Genomic DNA, 17,318 nt, shown 5'->3' on the forward strand with positions numbered 1-17,318 from the left:
TGCAACTCGAAGCGTGGCTTTCAAACTTGGTAAGCAAAAGCTATTTCCAATCACCAAAAACATAATTTAAATTTTAAAAAAATACCAAGGGCTTACCGGTAGAGCAAAGTATCCCACTGCAATTGGTTTATTTCTCTCTCCAGTGAAAAGATCATAGGGACCTCGTTTACTAACCACTCTTGTTTCCATTTCATCTAAGAAACTTTTCATTTCATATTGCCCAGGGCATAGATGACTTCCCTGGGAAATTAAGGTAGAGAGTTTCAATGACGCATTTAATATTAAAGGGTGTTACATTTGAGAGTCGAGAGCAATCTTGAGATAACTCAGTACTTCGTTGATGATTGTACAAACTTGACTGTCACGCAACTCTTTGAACCAGTCACGCGCCGCACTCCAAACCAATCAGCAGTGACATCCAAACTAGTTGTGACGTCCTTTTTCCACGTTTTTGGACTGTCGAGATTGGTCAGTTAGTTCTAAAACTCCCACGCTTCCGAGTTCACCAGGCCTCATTTCATTCACAAAAAAAAAGACTTTGATTTGTTTTAAAAAAAGGCGTCAGAGATACTAAAACCTCGTCAATGAAGAAGAAAAAATGGACAGACGGTACCTTTTCAATCTAAAACAAGGTTCTACGCAATTCAATCCATACGTATGTTCTTAAAGGTTTGGTGAATCTCAGCCTTAACTTTTTTTATAAGAAAGGATCTTATCAAAAAATAAAGAGTGCCAATATAAATTAGGTAAATCGTAAATTTATGTGAGTTTTGATTGAAATTAATTTTAACGTACCACTTCAGGAAGTTGTCTCCCAGACGATTTTCCAGAGTCCAGCATCCCCACGTTACTGACAGACTTGCTTTCTTTTGCTTCCACGACGGCGCTGGGAATTCCTCCATTTCCGTAAGTGCCGGGGCCTGGAACTTGACTCTGTAAAATTATCCTTCATTGGACTCCAGATTTATAATCTTAAAATTACAATGGTAAACTTTTGGACGTCTAGATGCTAGTGGTTATGAAAGAGTTCAGACACTTTCACTTTCCCTCTCGTACAGGTGCAAGAGTCATCACCCACCCCTCCCCTCTCGTTGCACGTTTGGACGTGGAGAAAGTTTTTTCATCATGCAATGTAATAATCATGTTCTGTTTGAGAAAGATGTTCCTGTGATTTTTCTATGGCCGCACCGTGTAAAATATGTCCCGTTTTAGAAAGGTGTTCCACTGATGTTTGGAGTCAAGGTCGTTTTTCATAACTTCCTTTTTTTCATCATGAAAGGTATAGATGCTAGGAATTGGCCTCATTGTGTACAGGCGTTGTGTGTGAGAAATAAACCAGCTGAGAATAGTGCTGGTCAGATCGATGGAGATTCCAGAATCATTCCACCCCCTATGGCGCGTTTTTAGTGTCAAATTTCAAACATGACATTCAAACGTTCAATTCGGCAACTCAAACATTCAGTTCGGCTATTCCAACTTTCAGTTCGGCAATACAAACACTCAGTTTGGAAATTCCGACCTTTAGTTAAGTTCTTCAATTCAAAAACTTCAAAATTCAAAAATGCATGCCATTCAAACTTTCAGTTCGACAATTAGAGTATTCAATTGAATTACCGAAAGAAATGTTTGAATTTTTTATTAAACGCCCTTATACCCCCAAGGGAGACCATCTGAGCATGGCCCACGCCTTTTTTTTTTTTAGGCTTCTACCATGCCATCTAGTTTCAATAAACAAATTGAAAAGTACTCACCACGTCGGAACTAGTATCAAATCTAGCTTCTCTTGTCTCACATACACCTCTTGTGCAACCAGGTTTCTTTGCCATGTCATCAATAAAGTCACTGATGTTGTAAGTACCAGGACCAAGGAGTTGTTTCTGTTATTTTTATTTTTTTAAATGAACAAAAATGGTTATTTTGGTCACAAAAGATTGGTTTACCGTAAAACCCCGCAGATAAGCTGAACCTTTTCTCCATAAATTGTCGCTAGAAATCAGGGGTGCGGCTTATCTGTGGAAACATTTGAAAAAGGTGTCGTGAATTTCAACGCCAATTTCCGTTAACTGACACTTTCATGGAAAAGTACATGTAAATGAATATTACACAAACCTACAAGGGACTACTGGTCATTGCTTTAGCTCTTAGAGGAGCCGGCTGTTCGTGTAAAAGTAAGCATAAATATTACAGCGCGTACAGTTGTCGCCCCTAAAAGCGTTACACCGTCTTCGTTAAACAGAGCCTTTAAGCCGCGGTGTATGGTCGCTGTTTCTTCGCAGTTTAGCACTTTGATAGCAAATTTGTCAAACAAATAGTATTGTGTCAACTACTGACGAACAAAATAATAAAGACCCTGTTACACTTAGCCTACGCGCTATGTTACAGTGGGCAATGTTCCATGCAGCTTATCGCTTTGTGTAAACTCTTAAAACATCACGCTGCTTCCGCAATTCCGGTGTCCAGTTTCTCTTTTCGCGTCAATCTCGTACCCAGAATCCTCTGGCTTTTTGGTCAGGACTCTGGGTACAAGATTGTTTTCGCGTCCGATCTAATGCCTGGTTACTAAGCTTTGAATGTTGCTGTGATGAAAAAATCTATTACTGTGTTGAATGAAGAAATTCCTGTCAACAAATACCAGAAAAAGTTCAATCATATGTCAAAGATGGTAGTTAAAGTCCTAAAATTGTGGGTAAGACTTAGTATTCCGTTTCAATGAATCAACAATGAGTTTACGTTCGATGAACAGTGGATGATGAAGAAGACTTCTCAAGACTCGACTTTGGTTTTCTTTTGATTTCCTTCAAAAAACCTTTTTTCCAAAATTTGAGCAGCTAAATTCAGGGTACGGCTTATCTTAGACTACAGCTTTAAAGCTCTTTTACCTTTATTTAAACTACTCCCAAAAGCAAACAAGGAAAGAAAATGAGCAAAATAGAGGCATTCTTAGCTGATCTTAGCTGACTATCAGCCTGGATACAATGCATGTTCTTAAATATGTTCTGAGAATTTGGGTGAATCTCAGCTATAACGTTGAACATCTTATAAAAAAGGTTCCTTTAAAAAAAAAAAAAGAATGCAATGATGGGCAGATCGTAAATTTATATGACTTTAACGAAACACTGGACCAAGGAGTTGTTTCTGGTTTATTCAGTTTGTCTTTCTTCAACAGTAACCAGCATATGATTTCTCCTCAGAATGCTACAGTACTTAATCAAACATACAGGAAAGTCACAGGAACAAATAAAACAATCATTGATTTGCAATTCCCTGATTTGAGTCAGATTCTCCTTATTACCATTAAAACAAACTTATAGAGAGCAGTACAGAGAATATGAATTTTAATATTAGGAATTAAAGATTTTTGTGGTACAAATATTATTCAAACCCAAAATTAGCCCTAAAACCACTAATTATTCATAAGAAAATAGCCCTCAGCTGGCATTTTTACTGTATTAACCTCACCCAATCTATTCTCGGTTTTCACATGACGTCACGACCGCCATGTTGGTGCCCCGACCAAATCCTCTGGGAATTTAACTCTATTATTACGCAAACGCTTCCTTTTGTTTTCATTGAAAAACATGGCTGTTGATCACGTGAGTGAAAACCAGCAATTATTTTCGTTGCAGCTAATAATTAAGGTTAGAGAGTCGGTATTTCTTTACCAACGTCAGTACCTGAAGTTGCTTCTTCTCCCACTGTTCCTTGTACAATAAGTGTGGTATCTTTGCCAAGCGAGCAGTTTCAAAAGCTCTTTCCCATCCTGTGAGGAATAAAAAATTATATCTAATGGCCAACATTGCTCGACTTATTACAACCTTCAGTTGACATCTTTAACCTATTGACACCTGGGAGTCAGAATTAACAGATTTTACTCTAATACCAAATGATTTTACTTGTCAACTGGGAGTGTCCTAGGGCATTTGAGGTGTCAGTGAGTTAACCAGTCAAAAACTACCGGCATGTCCCCTCCATCAATTTAACCCATTGACACCTGGAAGTGTCTCAGATTTAACACATTTTACTGTCTAATGCGAGACGATTTATGTCGTCAACTGGGCATGTATTGCCCAAGGGGGTTTGAGGTGTCAATAGACCGAATGCATTAATGGCGGCCAAAAAAATATTCTTTTGTTTATGTGCTAATTAGCCTCACTAGCCTCGTTTGCATGAACAAAATACAAAAGAAAGGTTGCTTGAGAGCGAGGCTAGTGAGTCTCATTAGCACATAAACAAAAGAGTACATTTTTGCCCACCATTTATGCATTCGGTCAATAGGTTTTAATATAAATAGACAATAATTCCTTCAATCCCTAAAGGGGATTCCTTAGCATTTACCCTATGCATCCTACTTCTGAGCGCAAATATGATTTGAACAATATATATTTTTTGACATATCGATCAGCACAGTAAAGTCATTTCAATCCAACAATGATAGTGACGCCATCTTTTTAGAATATTTTAAACTCACACCCTACTGTTTGTTGCATTGTAAAAATTAATTTCAACAAAAGCTATGCCAGAAAGAAGAAGTTAAATATACAATCATTTCACAGCCATTGGTAGTAGACACAATTAATGATTAGGGAATGATTGTACGTTTAGAAGAAACACGCATTAGATCTTTTTACTTAACACTGATTCTTACCAGGGCCAGATGATCTCTCCAACACAGACTTGGGGTTGAACCCTCCCACATCAATGTTATAGGAACCAGGTCCAAGACAACGATTCTAAGAAGATAGTTGGGTTATTAAAAGTTAACATCAGGAATTAATTAAAATGTGGTATTATATAGAAGACAAATCATCATCTTGATGGTCAAGGGTGGTTGCAAGGAGGAGAGCATCAAATTTGCCAGAACTCCTATATAGAAGAAATAATGTGGTTAGCTGCTTTTCTCTTGTGCAGAACAATCATTCACCAGTAATTATATCTAGGTTTGTTTGTTTTGTCATTTATTTGCTTGAGCAGGTTGAAGTTTTGGCAGCTATTCAGCTTATGTGGACCTGCTATACCCACCCACCCATATACACACAGAGGACAGCCACAACACCGGGAATTTCATCCCCTACTCTTCGCGAATAGAGTGTGGGTTCTTTAGCGTCCCACAGCGAACTAATGAACATGGAAGTTATTTGTGAGACGGAACCTCCGGCTTATCGTCCTTATCCGAGAAGACTTGAAAGTCTAACCATTTGCGGATGTAATTACAAAGGCAGCACTTTCTCCTCAGTTATTTACAATGTAAAGACCCTGAGTGTTGGTCCGGCTGGAGTCAAACTCACGACCTCCCGCATGGCAGCCCGGTGCTCAACCAACTGAGCCGCCGTTATCTTTGACTGAGCCACCCAAGCCAATCAACTGAGCCACTCTTATCCTCCTGGCCCAGAAGGGTTGTCAAAAAGCCAAAAAACTCTTGGGATTCCTAATATTTAAAGCAACAGAAGATGATGATGATGATGATGATGATGATGATGATGATGATGATGATGATGATGATGATGATGATGATGATGATGATGATGATGATAATAATAATATTCAGTTATCATTATTATTATCACTATTATAATAGCTGCACAAGACCAAACCCTCGCTACAAAAGCATACCATCTTCACATCATTAAGGATGGCACAGATCCACAATGCCGCATTTGCAACAAATATCAGGAAACTGTCGACCATGTTGTCTCGGGCTGCCCAGAACTAGCAAAAACAGAATACATACAGCAGCACAACAATGTGGCAACCTATGTACATTGGAAGTATACAACTTGCACATAGTAGACAAATGGTACAAATACAAACCAAAAACGGTGGAAGAGAAGAATGATATCACCATTCTTTAGGACATGCCTATTCATATGGACAGAAAGATTTCTGCAAACCACCCTGACGTTGTCATCAAGAATATTCGGGATAAGAAATGTACTCTCATTGATATGGCTATACCATCTGATTAAAATACCTTTACCAAGGTTTCCGAAAGGCTTTCCAAGTATAAAGATCTGGAAATTGAAATTACCAGAACGTGGCAGATGAAAACAGGGGTGGTCAGGAAAGGCTCAGAAATGCTTATGAGAGAAATTCCAGGAAACATTAACCTCTGGGAAATTCAAAAGACAGCATTGATGGGAACGGCACACATTCTACGGAAGGTCCTATCCATCAAGTGACAAAACTCCCACAAGATTTGGACTTGCCCCCTGGAGAAGAAAAAGTCTCATGAACTGAACACTTATGATGATGATTATGATGATGATAATGATGATGCTAATAATAATAATAATAATAATAATAATAATAATAATAATGATTGATGATGATGATGATGATAATAATAATAATAATAATAATAATTTCCTTACTGGGCCAGAAGGATAAGGGTGGTGTGAAATAATAGTAATGATTTTTGTACACTGTTCAAGAAAAACAGCAACTGCATGTAGTCGTCACTCCTTTTAAAAATTTATTGCAATACTCTAGCTTGATTCCCTCCACCCATGTAGAGAATATTTTTCTATTGCAGCAATTGCATGCAGACAAGTCAATTTCTATGTAAATTATACCCACGGTATTAGCCCTAATGGAGGGAAAATTGACAAGAAAAACGCACTTTTTTTGTTTATGTTAAAATGTCTAGTATTGCTAAATTAAAGTGTCGTTGACAATCAAATTGTTTAATTCTCTTTTGCCCTTAAAGTCATTCATGATTAATGTTAACTCTTCTGCCCATTAGCAGAGGGAAGTCAATTCCCAATGATGAGTAAAATCGTATGATACATGTTAGACAGAGTATTAAAAATCTATAGCTGTTGAGTGGATGGAGGATATGTTTTTTAAAAGTACATTGAAGGGATATAGCCTGGCAAATAGCCCATAAAAAGTCCTCCTTCGTTTCTCTCGTTTTAATTGCAACAATCACATAAACTAATTTTCTGAAAATAATTTTTGACTGATGATTAAAGTGATATCATATCGGAAACCTCTTAATGACTCCATGTGCAGAATACCCAGCCACTTGTTTTTGCATTGCGCGTTCTAAAGTGTAAATACATCATGCATAACTGACATGAGTTCTCAACTTTACTTTATTTTAAAAATATATTTATAAGTATAATTATATAACCTACCACTTCAGACATGCATTTTTTGTCATAAGCAACTTGAGTTATAGTTCCAGGTGTTTTGCTTTTAGGGTGAATTCCTGCCACATCAAACCTTCAGATATAAAATTCCAATATTGTATCAGAAAAAAACTAGCTTGCGTGTTGTCAAGTTCAGCTACAGCACAGTAAATATCAAACCGCATCTCAAGATCTTCTTCATTTGAGACTTTCATAGAGAAAAATATACACACCATGTATTGCTTTCAAAATCGACCAAATGTCTCAAAACTTTCACTTGCAAAATTGCATATACGCTTCTCCGACGGATTTCCTTAAGTTAATGAATGAAACCTTTGACATATTATAATAAGACGCAAACTTTGTTGTTATGTAAAGAGAACGCGAGGTTTAAGGTTAAATCGATGATGATATTGTTTGAAAACATTTCATAAAGCGATATAAGCGAGTTTAATAAAAAACACAATAGTTTTGGTAATATCTTGAAGATTTGGCATTAACTTACGTTTAATTTTGAAATGTATTTCATTTCTACGAGCGCGCACATATGAAGGACATCAATGCTCCTGTAATTTGACGAGACACGAAAGCGTTCATTTGCAGCAAGACTTTATGCCTACCTTGCCGTTTGGACCCCGAACGGTGCTCCCGCAAATTTCTTCTGAGACATGTCTACTCAGTCCTTCTTTTTGTCATCCATCGCTCACCGAAAAAGCTTTGAAATTTTGCATAGTTTTAGTTTAACTTCATTGACTCGGCTTGAAAGTAAATTGCCTAGCAACACCGGAAACTCTATACTACTAACCGATGATTCAGGCGCGGCTACACAGACATCCGGGGTATGCAAATGATTGGACTTGTGGGTAGTGCGTAGTCAGCGAGTTGGCTGTAACCAGTCTCATACCCAACAAGTGCGAATGGAATAATTGTTTTACTAAATTTCTTAAACTCCAAAAGTTTTGAAGTACGAAAAACGAGCGAAATCGAAAAAACCTGATGAAGATGTGATGTTGTGTAATACCGTGGTGGTCAGACATACACAGGCTTATAACAAAAACGTTTCTTACCTTTTCGCGTACTTCTAAAAGTTGGAATTGATCCAAACTTTCCATAAAACGTTTTCTTTTTGCTTTATTCCAAGAGAAATCTCGCTTTCCGGCTATTTACCATCTCGTATCCAACTCGGGCTCATGGAAGAATTGTTACCTTGTCACCTCCACTTCGGTGAATAGTTGCTAAAATATTAAAACTGGAGCCTGCAGGCCTTAACAGAAGAGATGAAATGTAATTTAGTTTAGCTACCTTTTTATTTTCTTTTGTTTATTTTACCTTGTTATCATGTATTATTATCTTTCCTCTTTTTTATGCATTTCCGTTTTTATTAATTTTACACATCAGGTAGCCTTTTTATGTCATTTCCGGTAAATATAAAGATCTCGTGACAAGCGTTTATCCATTCAATAAACCTGAAGAACGCTGGTGTTGGCCAGCCAAAATATTGTAACAACGCCTATATTCACGTTGTCTTGACCAACCTTTGCAGTATATTTTCTATGTTTAAAGTTTTTTGGTGTGGTCACGATCTATTTTGATCCAACGTAGAGAAAGTTTCGATCGTACACGGTTTTTGCAGTGGTTTAATCCTTAAAATTAATCAAAACAGTGGAACGCGCGGAACGTGGAACGTGCGTGGAACGCGTTGAACACGCGCTTTGATTGGCTACTCAAACTCCCAATATCCTTTGCTATTCACCTCCGAAAAACTCGCGCGTGATGTGCGCCTGAAAATATTGTAATCATGGCAGGAATAAAATCATCTCTTTGTGCAATTATATTATCTCCCTGTTTTAGTACCCACCACTAGCCACCTCCACTTCGGTGAATAGTTGTTAATTAATCAGGGTTTGGCCGGTGCTGAGTTAAACCGCGATCCAATTCATTTTAATCAAAAGGGAAAGGTTTCAAGCAAAGGGGGAAATTTGGGGTGACGTGTCCCTCGTGCAAAATTTAAGGCTCATGCATCCCTTGCCTTTTTGTTGTTTAACGAAACATGTCGTTCAAAATCTTCCATCTAGTGCAAAAACCTCATCGTTCATTATTACCTTACATTTTTTATTCTGCTGAGCGCGCGAATTCGACACACCGGATTGTTACGTCTTTGTGACGCTTAAAATGGAGTTTGCTTAGGGTTGGCTATCGTGTGCAGAAAGAAAGAAAGAAAACTTTTTGATCGAACATTCAAAAATGGAACCCTTCGCGGGAAATGTATCTACTGCAACAGGAAAAAACAGCATGGTATACAATCCGGAAGATGACATGTGCAAAAAGGAACCCTCGACAGTTAGACATGCGCATAACAGTGACAACAACCTGCAACTTGTGCATTTACTGACCACCAATCCAGCCGCAGCGTTGCCAGCATTTTTTCCCGCCAATAGAAACGCTCAAAAGGTCTTTGCGAGGCAGTCGCTCCATATGACGCGCCCAAGAACGGGAAATGGCAGTACAAGCTGGAGAGGAGACACAAAAAACAGCGCGATTCATGAACTCGACCAGCTCCGTGCCAACTCTTGGACAGCAAGCTTAATGAGCGAGAAAATCCCCTTCAGGAGAAAGCGTTCATTCTCGGAGCTTTATGTATCCAAAGAAGATATCGATAAAAAGGCCTGTTGTATTGATAAAAACGGATATTTTGATTTTGAAGTTTTGCTTCCGGCTGTGTATTGGAAACCAGATCAGTAAAAGAACAACTATTTGATTGAACTGGAGAGAAACAACACTACTTAGACCACAAAGGGATACCCTATTTATCTGAATATGAGAAATCATGGTTTTTGATTTTATGGGTGTGCTCATATCAAGATCAGTGTTAATTATTTCGTCGCAAAGCATCATTTATATACTGTTTATGGTAAACCAGCAGGTCCCAGTTGTTTGAAGGTTGGGTAGCGCTTTCCACTGCATAAATCACTGGATAACTCAATTAGTTTTGCTAGTGTTTATCCGCTGGATAGTGATTTATCCGGTGGATAGCGTTGTCCACCTTTTGAACAACTGATGCAATACCTACGCCCTCCGTATCCTTCCCACGGGCCCATTGCACCTTTTTATCAACCATCATATCATACACCTTTATTTACCCTCGGATTTTTAGAGTAGCTTGGTGTAGCTAATATCTCCGAGCATTTACCCTCCCAACCATGATACACCACAGAAGACAGACCACAGCACCGGGAACTACATGCCCTGCTCTTTGCAACAAGTGTGCGGGTTCTTTTACGTCCCACAGGATTATGAACATTGAAGGGTTGTGAGACGGGACCTCCGGCTTATCGTCCTTATCCGAGAAGACTAGAGAGTCTAACCATTTGCAGATGTAATTACAAAGGCAGCACTTTCTCCTCAGTTATTTAAAGACCCTGAGTGTTGGTCCGGCCGGAGTTGAACTCACGACCTCTCGCGTGACAGCCCGTTGCTCAACCAACTGAGCCACCGGTGCGCATGACTTTGCAGAGCCCGGTCGCGAAGACCAGCGCGCAGGTTACATTAGGGTCGTTCACACGAGAGAAAATAAGCCGCGGCCTACTCTGGCCGCGGCGTACATAATACGCGGAAGGAACTATTTATACGAGTATAAACAAACTCCCCGGCCAGGATAAGCCGCGGCTTGAGAAAGCCGTGAACGTAGATTTTGTACCATTTATACGGGGTGTTCGCGTCTTTTGTAAGCCGCGGCTTATTTTCTCTCGTATAAACGGCCTACTGTCCATCCAGGACCCAGATAAATGACCAAGCTCCTTAGGAGTTCTGGTCGCTCAGTGGGTAGGGCATCGGACCGGGCTTTCTAGGACTCTGACGTTCAGTTGTCCTTTTGACACTGTTAAGCCGCCCCGCTCCTTTACCTCCCCCTCCCCCCCCCCCCACAGATTATTTGCCCCTCCCCTTGTAAAAAGTGACAGATTATCGACAGACGTTCATGAGTAGGATCTTTCCTCTCCAATACAAGTCATATGAGTCAACCTTTGCGCGTATCTTTCTATTTTTAGAATGCCACGAGCTCTTCGGCTCTGCACGTACTGTTTAGAATGGCCAATGAGAATAACGAAACCCTTCCCGGGACGAACAAAGGAACAACAGAATCAACTTGATTGGTTCGATTCACTCATTCTCGGTTCTCGTCTCTGCCTCAGTTCAAATCAACCTCATCCCCGCAGTGCGGCCAGGTGGTTGGGACACTTGCCTTGAGATCTGGAGTTCCCGATTTCGAGACCAGTTCTGACCACTCGTTGAATTTGTTCCTGGTAGCCCCTGGCTCAACTTATCGGCCAAACTTGTAAATACCCAACAGGTTTGCCTCCGGTCGGTTGGGATCTTAACAGTTATTATTTTAGTTCTGTTCTGTCATTTCGCTGATTGTGTTTCATTGGCTCTGAAAAGCCCCTATGGGAAGTGGTCCATTAAGTATGTATTATACTGCATTGTCTCTCTTCTCTGGCTAATTTGTCCTCGAGGTTGCCTTAAAATGTGGGTTGACTTTGTTGGTCCTCTAATCTGCTCTAAGAAGCTTTTCCCCGGGTATTCCAACCCACGATTAAGGACGGTGCCCACTATTGTTATTGCACATACCTTCTGTGCATCTCGAGATACTCGGATTGGCCAAGGGATGGTGCTTATTAATACAGGGATTTTTTTGCGCGGTTTAAAAATATGCAGAGAAAGATGAACTTAGGTAGCAAGTGATCAAGCTTCAATTTGGAAAAGAAGACCATACATTGCTTTGTATTTTAGAGCTTTTTACAGATATTGTTGATTAATTATCTTCGAAAAAAGATTTCAATAACACTTCTTAAGTTAAGATCTGTTTTTCCCGCGTATTTTCAGCAAACCGCGCAAAAATGCCTTTGAATTAGTAGGCACCGTCCTTAGAGCGAGTTTCAATCGAGTGTCGTAAAACCAAAACCAAAGTAATTACTTTGGCCAATCAAAAAGGACGTAGACAATCCAGTAAACCAATCAAAACTTGAAGTAATTACACGTAGCCGACACAAAACGCGGGAAAATGTGGACGCGCCACGATTGGTTTTGGTTTGACTTCTGATTCATTTGGTTGAAAAAGTAGCACGAGAACTTTGAATCAATCAATGATTGAAGTAATGCAAAACCAAAGCAATTTGCCAATTACTTTACTGTAATCACAGTCGATTTGATTTGATTTTTGTACAGTGTCTCTAATTAGTCTCCCAGGGATAATTAAAAATGCAGTTGACACTTAATATTGACTCATGCGAGTGAGACTTCATAGCTTTTACTCTGTCTAACGCCACACGATTTTACTCGTTTATGGGGAGCGGTTTAAGAGGCATTCAATGCGTTAAATTAAGTTTTAAGTTGTAGTTGAGAGATTCCGGACTATCTTTTGACGCACTCTCTTTCTTTCGATTGATGCGAGCCATTGTTTTTTTCCTTCCGATTTGAGAACCTTTCACTATTGGGAAATGTAATAATTTAATGGACGTAAAGATAGCAGAGTAACAATAACTCTCAAAAAAGAAACGATCGTTTTCAATTTACAAAACATGTTTCGACATACTCATGTCATCTTCAGTTGCAAATGAGCTTTTCAACGGTTGTACATTTGAATTTATGTTAAGGTATGTTGCAAAATTACATGTCAGAACTTGCGTACAATTTAAATATGAAGTGTGAAATGCGCAGAAAACAAAAATAGCGCACATAGCAATAAAATAAAAGACAAAAGAACAACGTAATTAAAAAGAAAGAGACAAATCTAAATGCCTCAACTGCTGATTAAGGATGGGATTTTCCCACTTAATGTGCAATGCCTCTTTGATCTTAATTTGGAATTTTGAGGCAACTACTCAAACACAACTACTCAAACACTATTGCAAAGCTGATTTAGATATTAAGTTGGTCTTTAGTACATTTAAACTTAGAAACATGTTCAGCGTGAAAGATTCAGTACCGCAAGGTCTACGTTCGCGTGTCGTTTATAAATTCTCGTGTGCTGGCTGTAATGCCAGCTACATTGGCGAGACCACTCGCCACCTACGTACGCGTGCTCGTGAGCATCTCTTGTCGGACAAGTCTTCGCATGTTTACAGACACCTGCAGTCATCTAGGGCCTGTCATGACTCTTGTAACACAGAATGTTTCACGATCTTAGATTCTGCCGCCTCAAAATTCCAAATTAAGATCAAAGAGGCATTGCACATTAAGTGGGAAAATCCCATCCTTAATCAGCAGTTGAGGCATTTAGATTTGTCTCTTTCTTTTTAATTACGTTGTTCTTTTGTCTTTTATTTTATTGCTATGTGCGCTATTTTTGTTTTCTGCGCATTTCACACTTCATATTTAAATTGTACGCAAGTTCTGACATGTAATTTTGCAACATACCTTAACATAAATTCAAATGTACAACCGTTGAAAAGCTCATTTGCAACTGAAGATGACATGAGTATGTCGAAACATGTTTTGTAAATTGAAAACGATCGTTTCTTTTATGAGAATAATTTAATGGTAGCGATAATATTCAGATGCTTCGTGCATTTGAAAAAAAGAGCTTGCCATCATGTAATTGTTTATACCAAAATTATATTTCAAAGCAAATGAAACAAAACAAGCAAAGCAAATGGAAAGCATCCTTCGTTACTTGAAGCTCAGTCCCGCCCACAGGGAGCAGAGGCCCTATTTGACCGTTTTTCCAGTTAAATTCACCGTACAATTGCAGCGCGAATCAATCTTGTTGATTTGAATCGTCGTACGTGATTTAAAAAAAGGCATACCAACGTCCGTGTTACGCTGCCGTTGAAATCCTATCCGCGAAACAAAAGCGCATACAATAAATGACTGTGGGCTTGTCACTAGTGGTCATTAACATTCACTAACAGTATAGAAATAGACAAGGGATGAAAGCGACAGGAGCACCCAATGAGAATATAGTTCAAAACCACTTAGACATAGCATTCTTAAACGCATTTTAGTATTTAAACGGTAGATATAGGCATATTTTTATCCCCTAAAATTCTTTCATCTGTTCGGATTTCCTAGCTGAAAGGCTAGAGATCTGAAAATTATAGGGATCAAAAACCTTTTCGCAAATTTCAGTCAAAAAAAAGGCTCCCGAAAATTCTAGGTGAGCTTTTTAGGGTAAAAATCCTTTAAAAATGGGCAATTATACCATTTTTTGGATGTTCGGAAATCCTAGGACAGGCAGGTAAGCAAGATAATTATTTTACAAGAAACGTTCCGAAGTCTCAGATCGTCCTCCAAACAGATATTTTCCGAAAATTAACGTTGGGTGCTCCTGAAGCGATTTTGGTCAAATTTTGAATCGTCCATAAATCGCTAACATTTAGATGAAAATAAAAATGCCTTATTTCCGCAAGTTGGTAGGGAAACAACATAAGAAATTAACCAGGAAAGCGCGTTAAATTCAATATTCGAGGAACCAATTTTCCAAGCGTTTTACGATCGCTTTCGTACAATGTGGAACGGAGGATACCGGTGACGGAAATGTGCCATCAGTTATAAGAAGATACATCAATCGTTAGTAATTCAAATCTCAAGATCGCTCGGAAAGACATGAAAGACATGAAAACTTCGCATCGAGAAAAACGGCATCGGCACCACGATGATACACAAAACAATAAAAAATTAAAAAGCGGAAAACAAATTTCTCTTCAGAAGTTGGTAAGAGTTTTCCGAATTTGTTTTGCGTTCTTTCTCGATCCTGCTCACACAACGCTTTAAATAACTACAATATAAATGTAAGCATTAACATATAACTATAAAAAATTGGGGTAAAATCAACCCAAAGAAATCAAGCCATCGGTTGTGAATCAGCAATGTGGTGTTTATTAAGTGGGATGCCACAGGCATACCACGTCATAAAAACAGTCGAATTACATTTTTCTAATTTTTCTTCTTCGTAAAAATAAAACAAATGTTCATACCCCACGGATCATTTGAATTAGCTCTTGTAGTTAGTCTGAAATTCGAGATGAAATAAAGTTTACGCACGCATGTATGTATGTTAACTTTAGTAGGGCGCGTGCGCACACTTTGTAATCTGCGACCTTCAGTGCTTACCACATGTCAGATAAAATGACTTTTCCCTTGTATATTTAAGCCAACGAATTCTTACGTTAAATTGACAAGGGCGGTTTGGAGCTGTGAGTAGGCGTGGGATTTGTCACATATGGTTTAGGGGCCGACATATCTCTCCCTCAATGCCGTACCGGGAGGCAAGGTCGGTAGCAGAAAGCAGCGAAGGGCCAACTGCGTCCAAAAGCGATCGCACGGGCCGAAATCCCGGGATGACTCGTTTGGTACGACGCTCCAGCGCCGGTGTCTGGAGGTACTGCGTTTTTCTCTCTTGTTCAAACATTCCGTCCGCGCATGCGTAAATTTTTTGGCTCTCCGATACATAGAAATTAAGATGCTGGTTCAGTTACAAGGAATGAGGCATATAAAACTCGTAAGGTAAGAAGCGCGCGTGTCTGCTCTTCTCGAGCCAGAGGTGAGAGATGGTTTCACGCAGACTGGGACACCTAAAATGCTCTGTTGTAAACATGGCGGTTAACGAGTGAACTTGTCTCTCTAGCCTTTCTGTGACGAATTCCACCACCTACCGATACAATAGACCTTATTCACGATAGCCGCCATATTGGATTTGCCTTTATCATGCAAATTAGCTACACACTTCAGAGGGGGCAAACAACTCAAGTTCTAGAGGTTATAACGAACATCTTAGCCACACAGGTGATTTGTTTCACGTTCATTGAATGTTTATCACCTAAGGAGTAAAATAGAAGGCGTACACAAGTTACTTCGATGATCTTTTAGCGAAAATTGAGCAGATAACGAAGTAGAAAGTCAAAATGTCGGAGGCAATCAAAAGATATAATATTATTGTAAAAGGTACTTAATTCTAAATTCTAAAATGTACTTTTATTGCCGATTTTCCGCAATTTGCCTTTATTCCAATGTTTGCCCCCCTAGCATAACACATGGCTAATTTGCATGACAATTTGAAAACCAACATGGCGGCTATCGTGAATAAGGGCTATTTGGGCAAGTTTTGAAAGCTAAAAACTTCAATCGAGGCTGTATTTTGCTGGTAGGACTGGGTGGCCCGACACTTATAAAAAATTATATGAAATGACAATCGGGTGTCTTCCCTTGTCATGGAATGGCAGAATTACCCAGAATTCTTTTGGGCATGAAGGAGTCAACTTGAGAAGCACGAGACTGGCCCTCATCAAATGACTGAGGCGCGGCCGGAGGAAAAAGTGAGAAGACGATCTCTAGCCAGATACTAAGCAGTAACCCTGGTGTGTGCAGTTAACGTAGACTTTTGATTTCTGAACAAATTTTTGTCATAGAAAATTCACGACAAATTTGTGCTTTTTTCGCTGCGATCCTCGCCGCAAAGGGACGGTATAATGTAAATTAAGAGAAAAACCAGATTTATATTTGCAGATTACCTGTTCTCTTACTACTAAAGTTAAACTCTACATCTCTATGCAATAAGCGCATTCAAAATCTCCTCATATTACTTTATAAAAGTATGGTTTTTTTTCTTTTTTTTTTTCTTTTTTAGGGTTTTCCTGCCTATATGAAAAGTACGTTTTCTCTGCCATCCTCTTTTCAGGCATGTCCCTCAATAAACCTAGATCAAACAGTTGTGTTTCTTAGTTCTTTTTTCTTACATATCAGCTAAGTTGCGGAATGCGCTACCTGATTTTATCCGTACCACTGAGTTTACTGGTTGGCAAAAGAGAATCCAGGGCCGCATTTTGTACAGCGACTTTTCTTTATAATTAGTATATCTTTAAATATGATGTATTTAGTATGTATCTTTATATGCTCCTCCAATGTGCCTTCCACCAATGTAGCCCGGGTTGGATTCCCGGTCCCGGCATCATATGTTGGTTGAGTTTGTTGTTGGTTATCTCCTTGCTCCTAGAGGTTTTTCTTCGGGTACTGTCAGGAACCCATGACCCGGAGCCTAAAACTCTACTGTGTTCGTGTAACGGCGTTTTCACGGACCGATTTATTTTTAGATTGAATTTCCCGCGAATGAGACTCCCACAGGAGCCCGATGACCAATTACAAGAAATTAAGCTGACGTCATAGGGTCACCGAACCGGAACTGCCTTTGTTTTTTGA

At 39.2% G+C, this 17,318-nt stretch overlaps 1 protein-coding gene across 1 annotated transcript in view; it reads right to left on the reverse strand.

Moving 5' to 3' along the window:
• LOC138024182 (ciliary microtubule-associated protein 2-like) overlaps positions 1-7,909 on the reverse strand; it is a 20,613-nt gene extending 12,704 nt beyond the window's left edge. Inside the window, exons 1-7 of the mRNA XM_068871297.1 lie at positions 7,748-7,909; positions 7,134-7,221; positions 4,646-4,730; positions 3,675-3,760; positions 1,752-1,877; positions 796-933; positions 97-240 (exon numbers count right to left, since the gene is read on the reverse strand). Of these exons, the coding sequence (XP_068727398.1) occupies positions 97-240; positions 796-933; positions 1,752-1,877; positions 3,675-3,760; positions 4,646-4,730; positions 7,134-7,221; positions 7,748-7,797 (717 nt within the window). The 5' untranslated portion in view covers positions 7,798-7,909. The remainder of the gene's footprint in view (positions 1-96; positions 241-795; positions 934-1,751; positions 1,878-3,674; positions 3,761-4,645; positions 4,731-7,133; positions 7,222-7,747) is intronic.
• Between the last annotated feature and the right edge of the window lie 9,409 nt (positions 7,910-17,318).

This window comes from Montipora capricornis, chromosome 11 (assembly GCF_036669925.1).
Source record: "Montipora capricornis isolate CH-2021 chromosome 11, ASM3666992v2, whole genome shotgun sequence".
Classification (NCBI taxonomy): Eukaryota; Metazoa; Cnidaria; class Anthozoa; order Scleractinia; family Acroporidae; genus Montipora; species Montipora capricornis.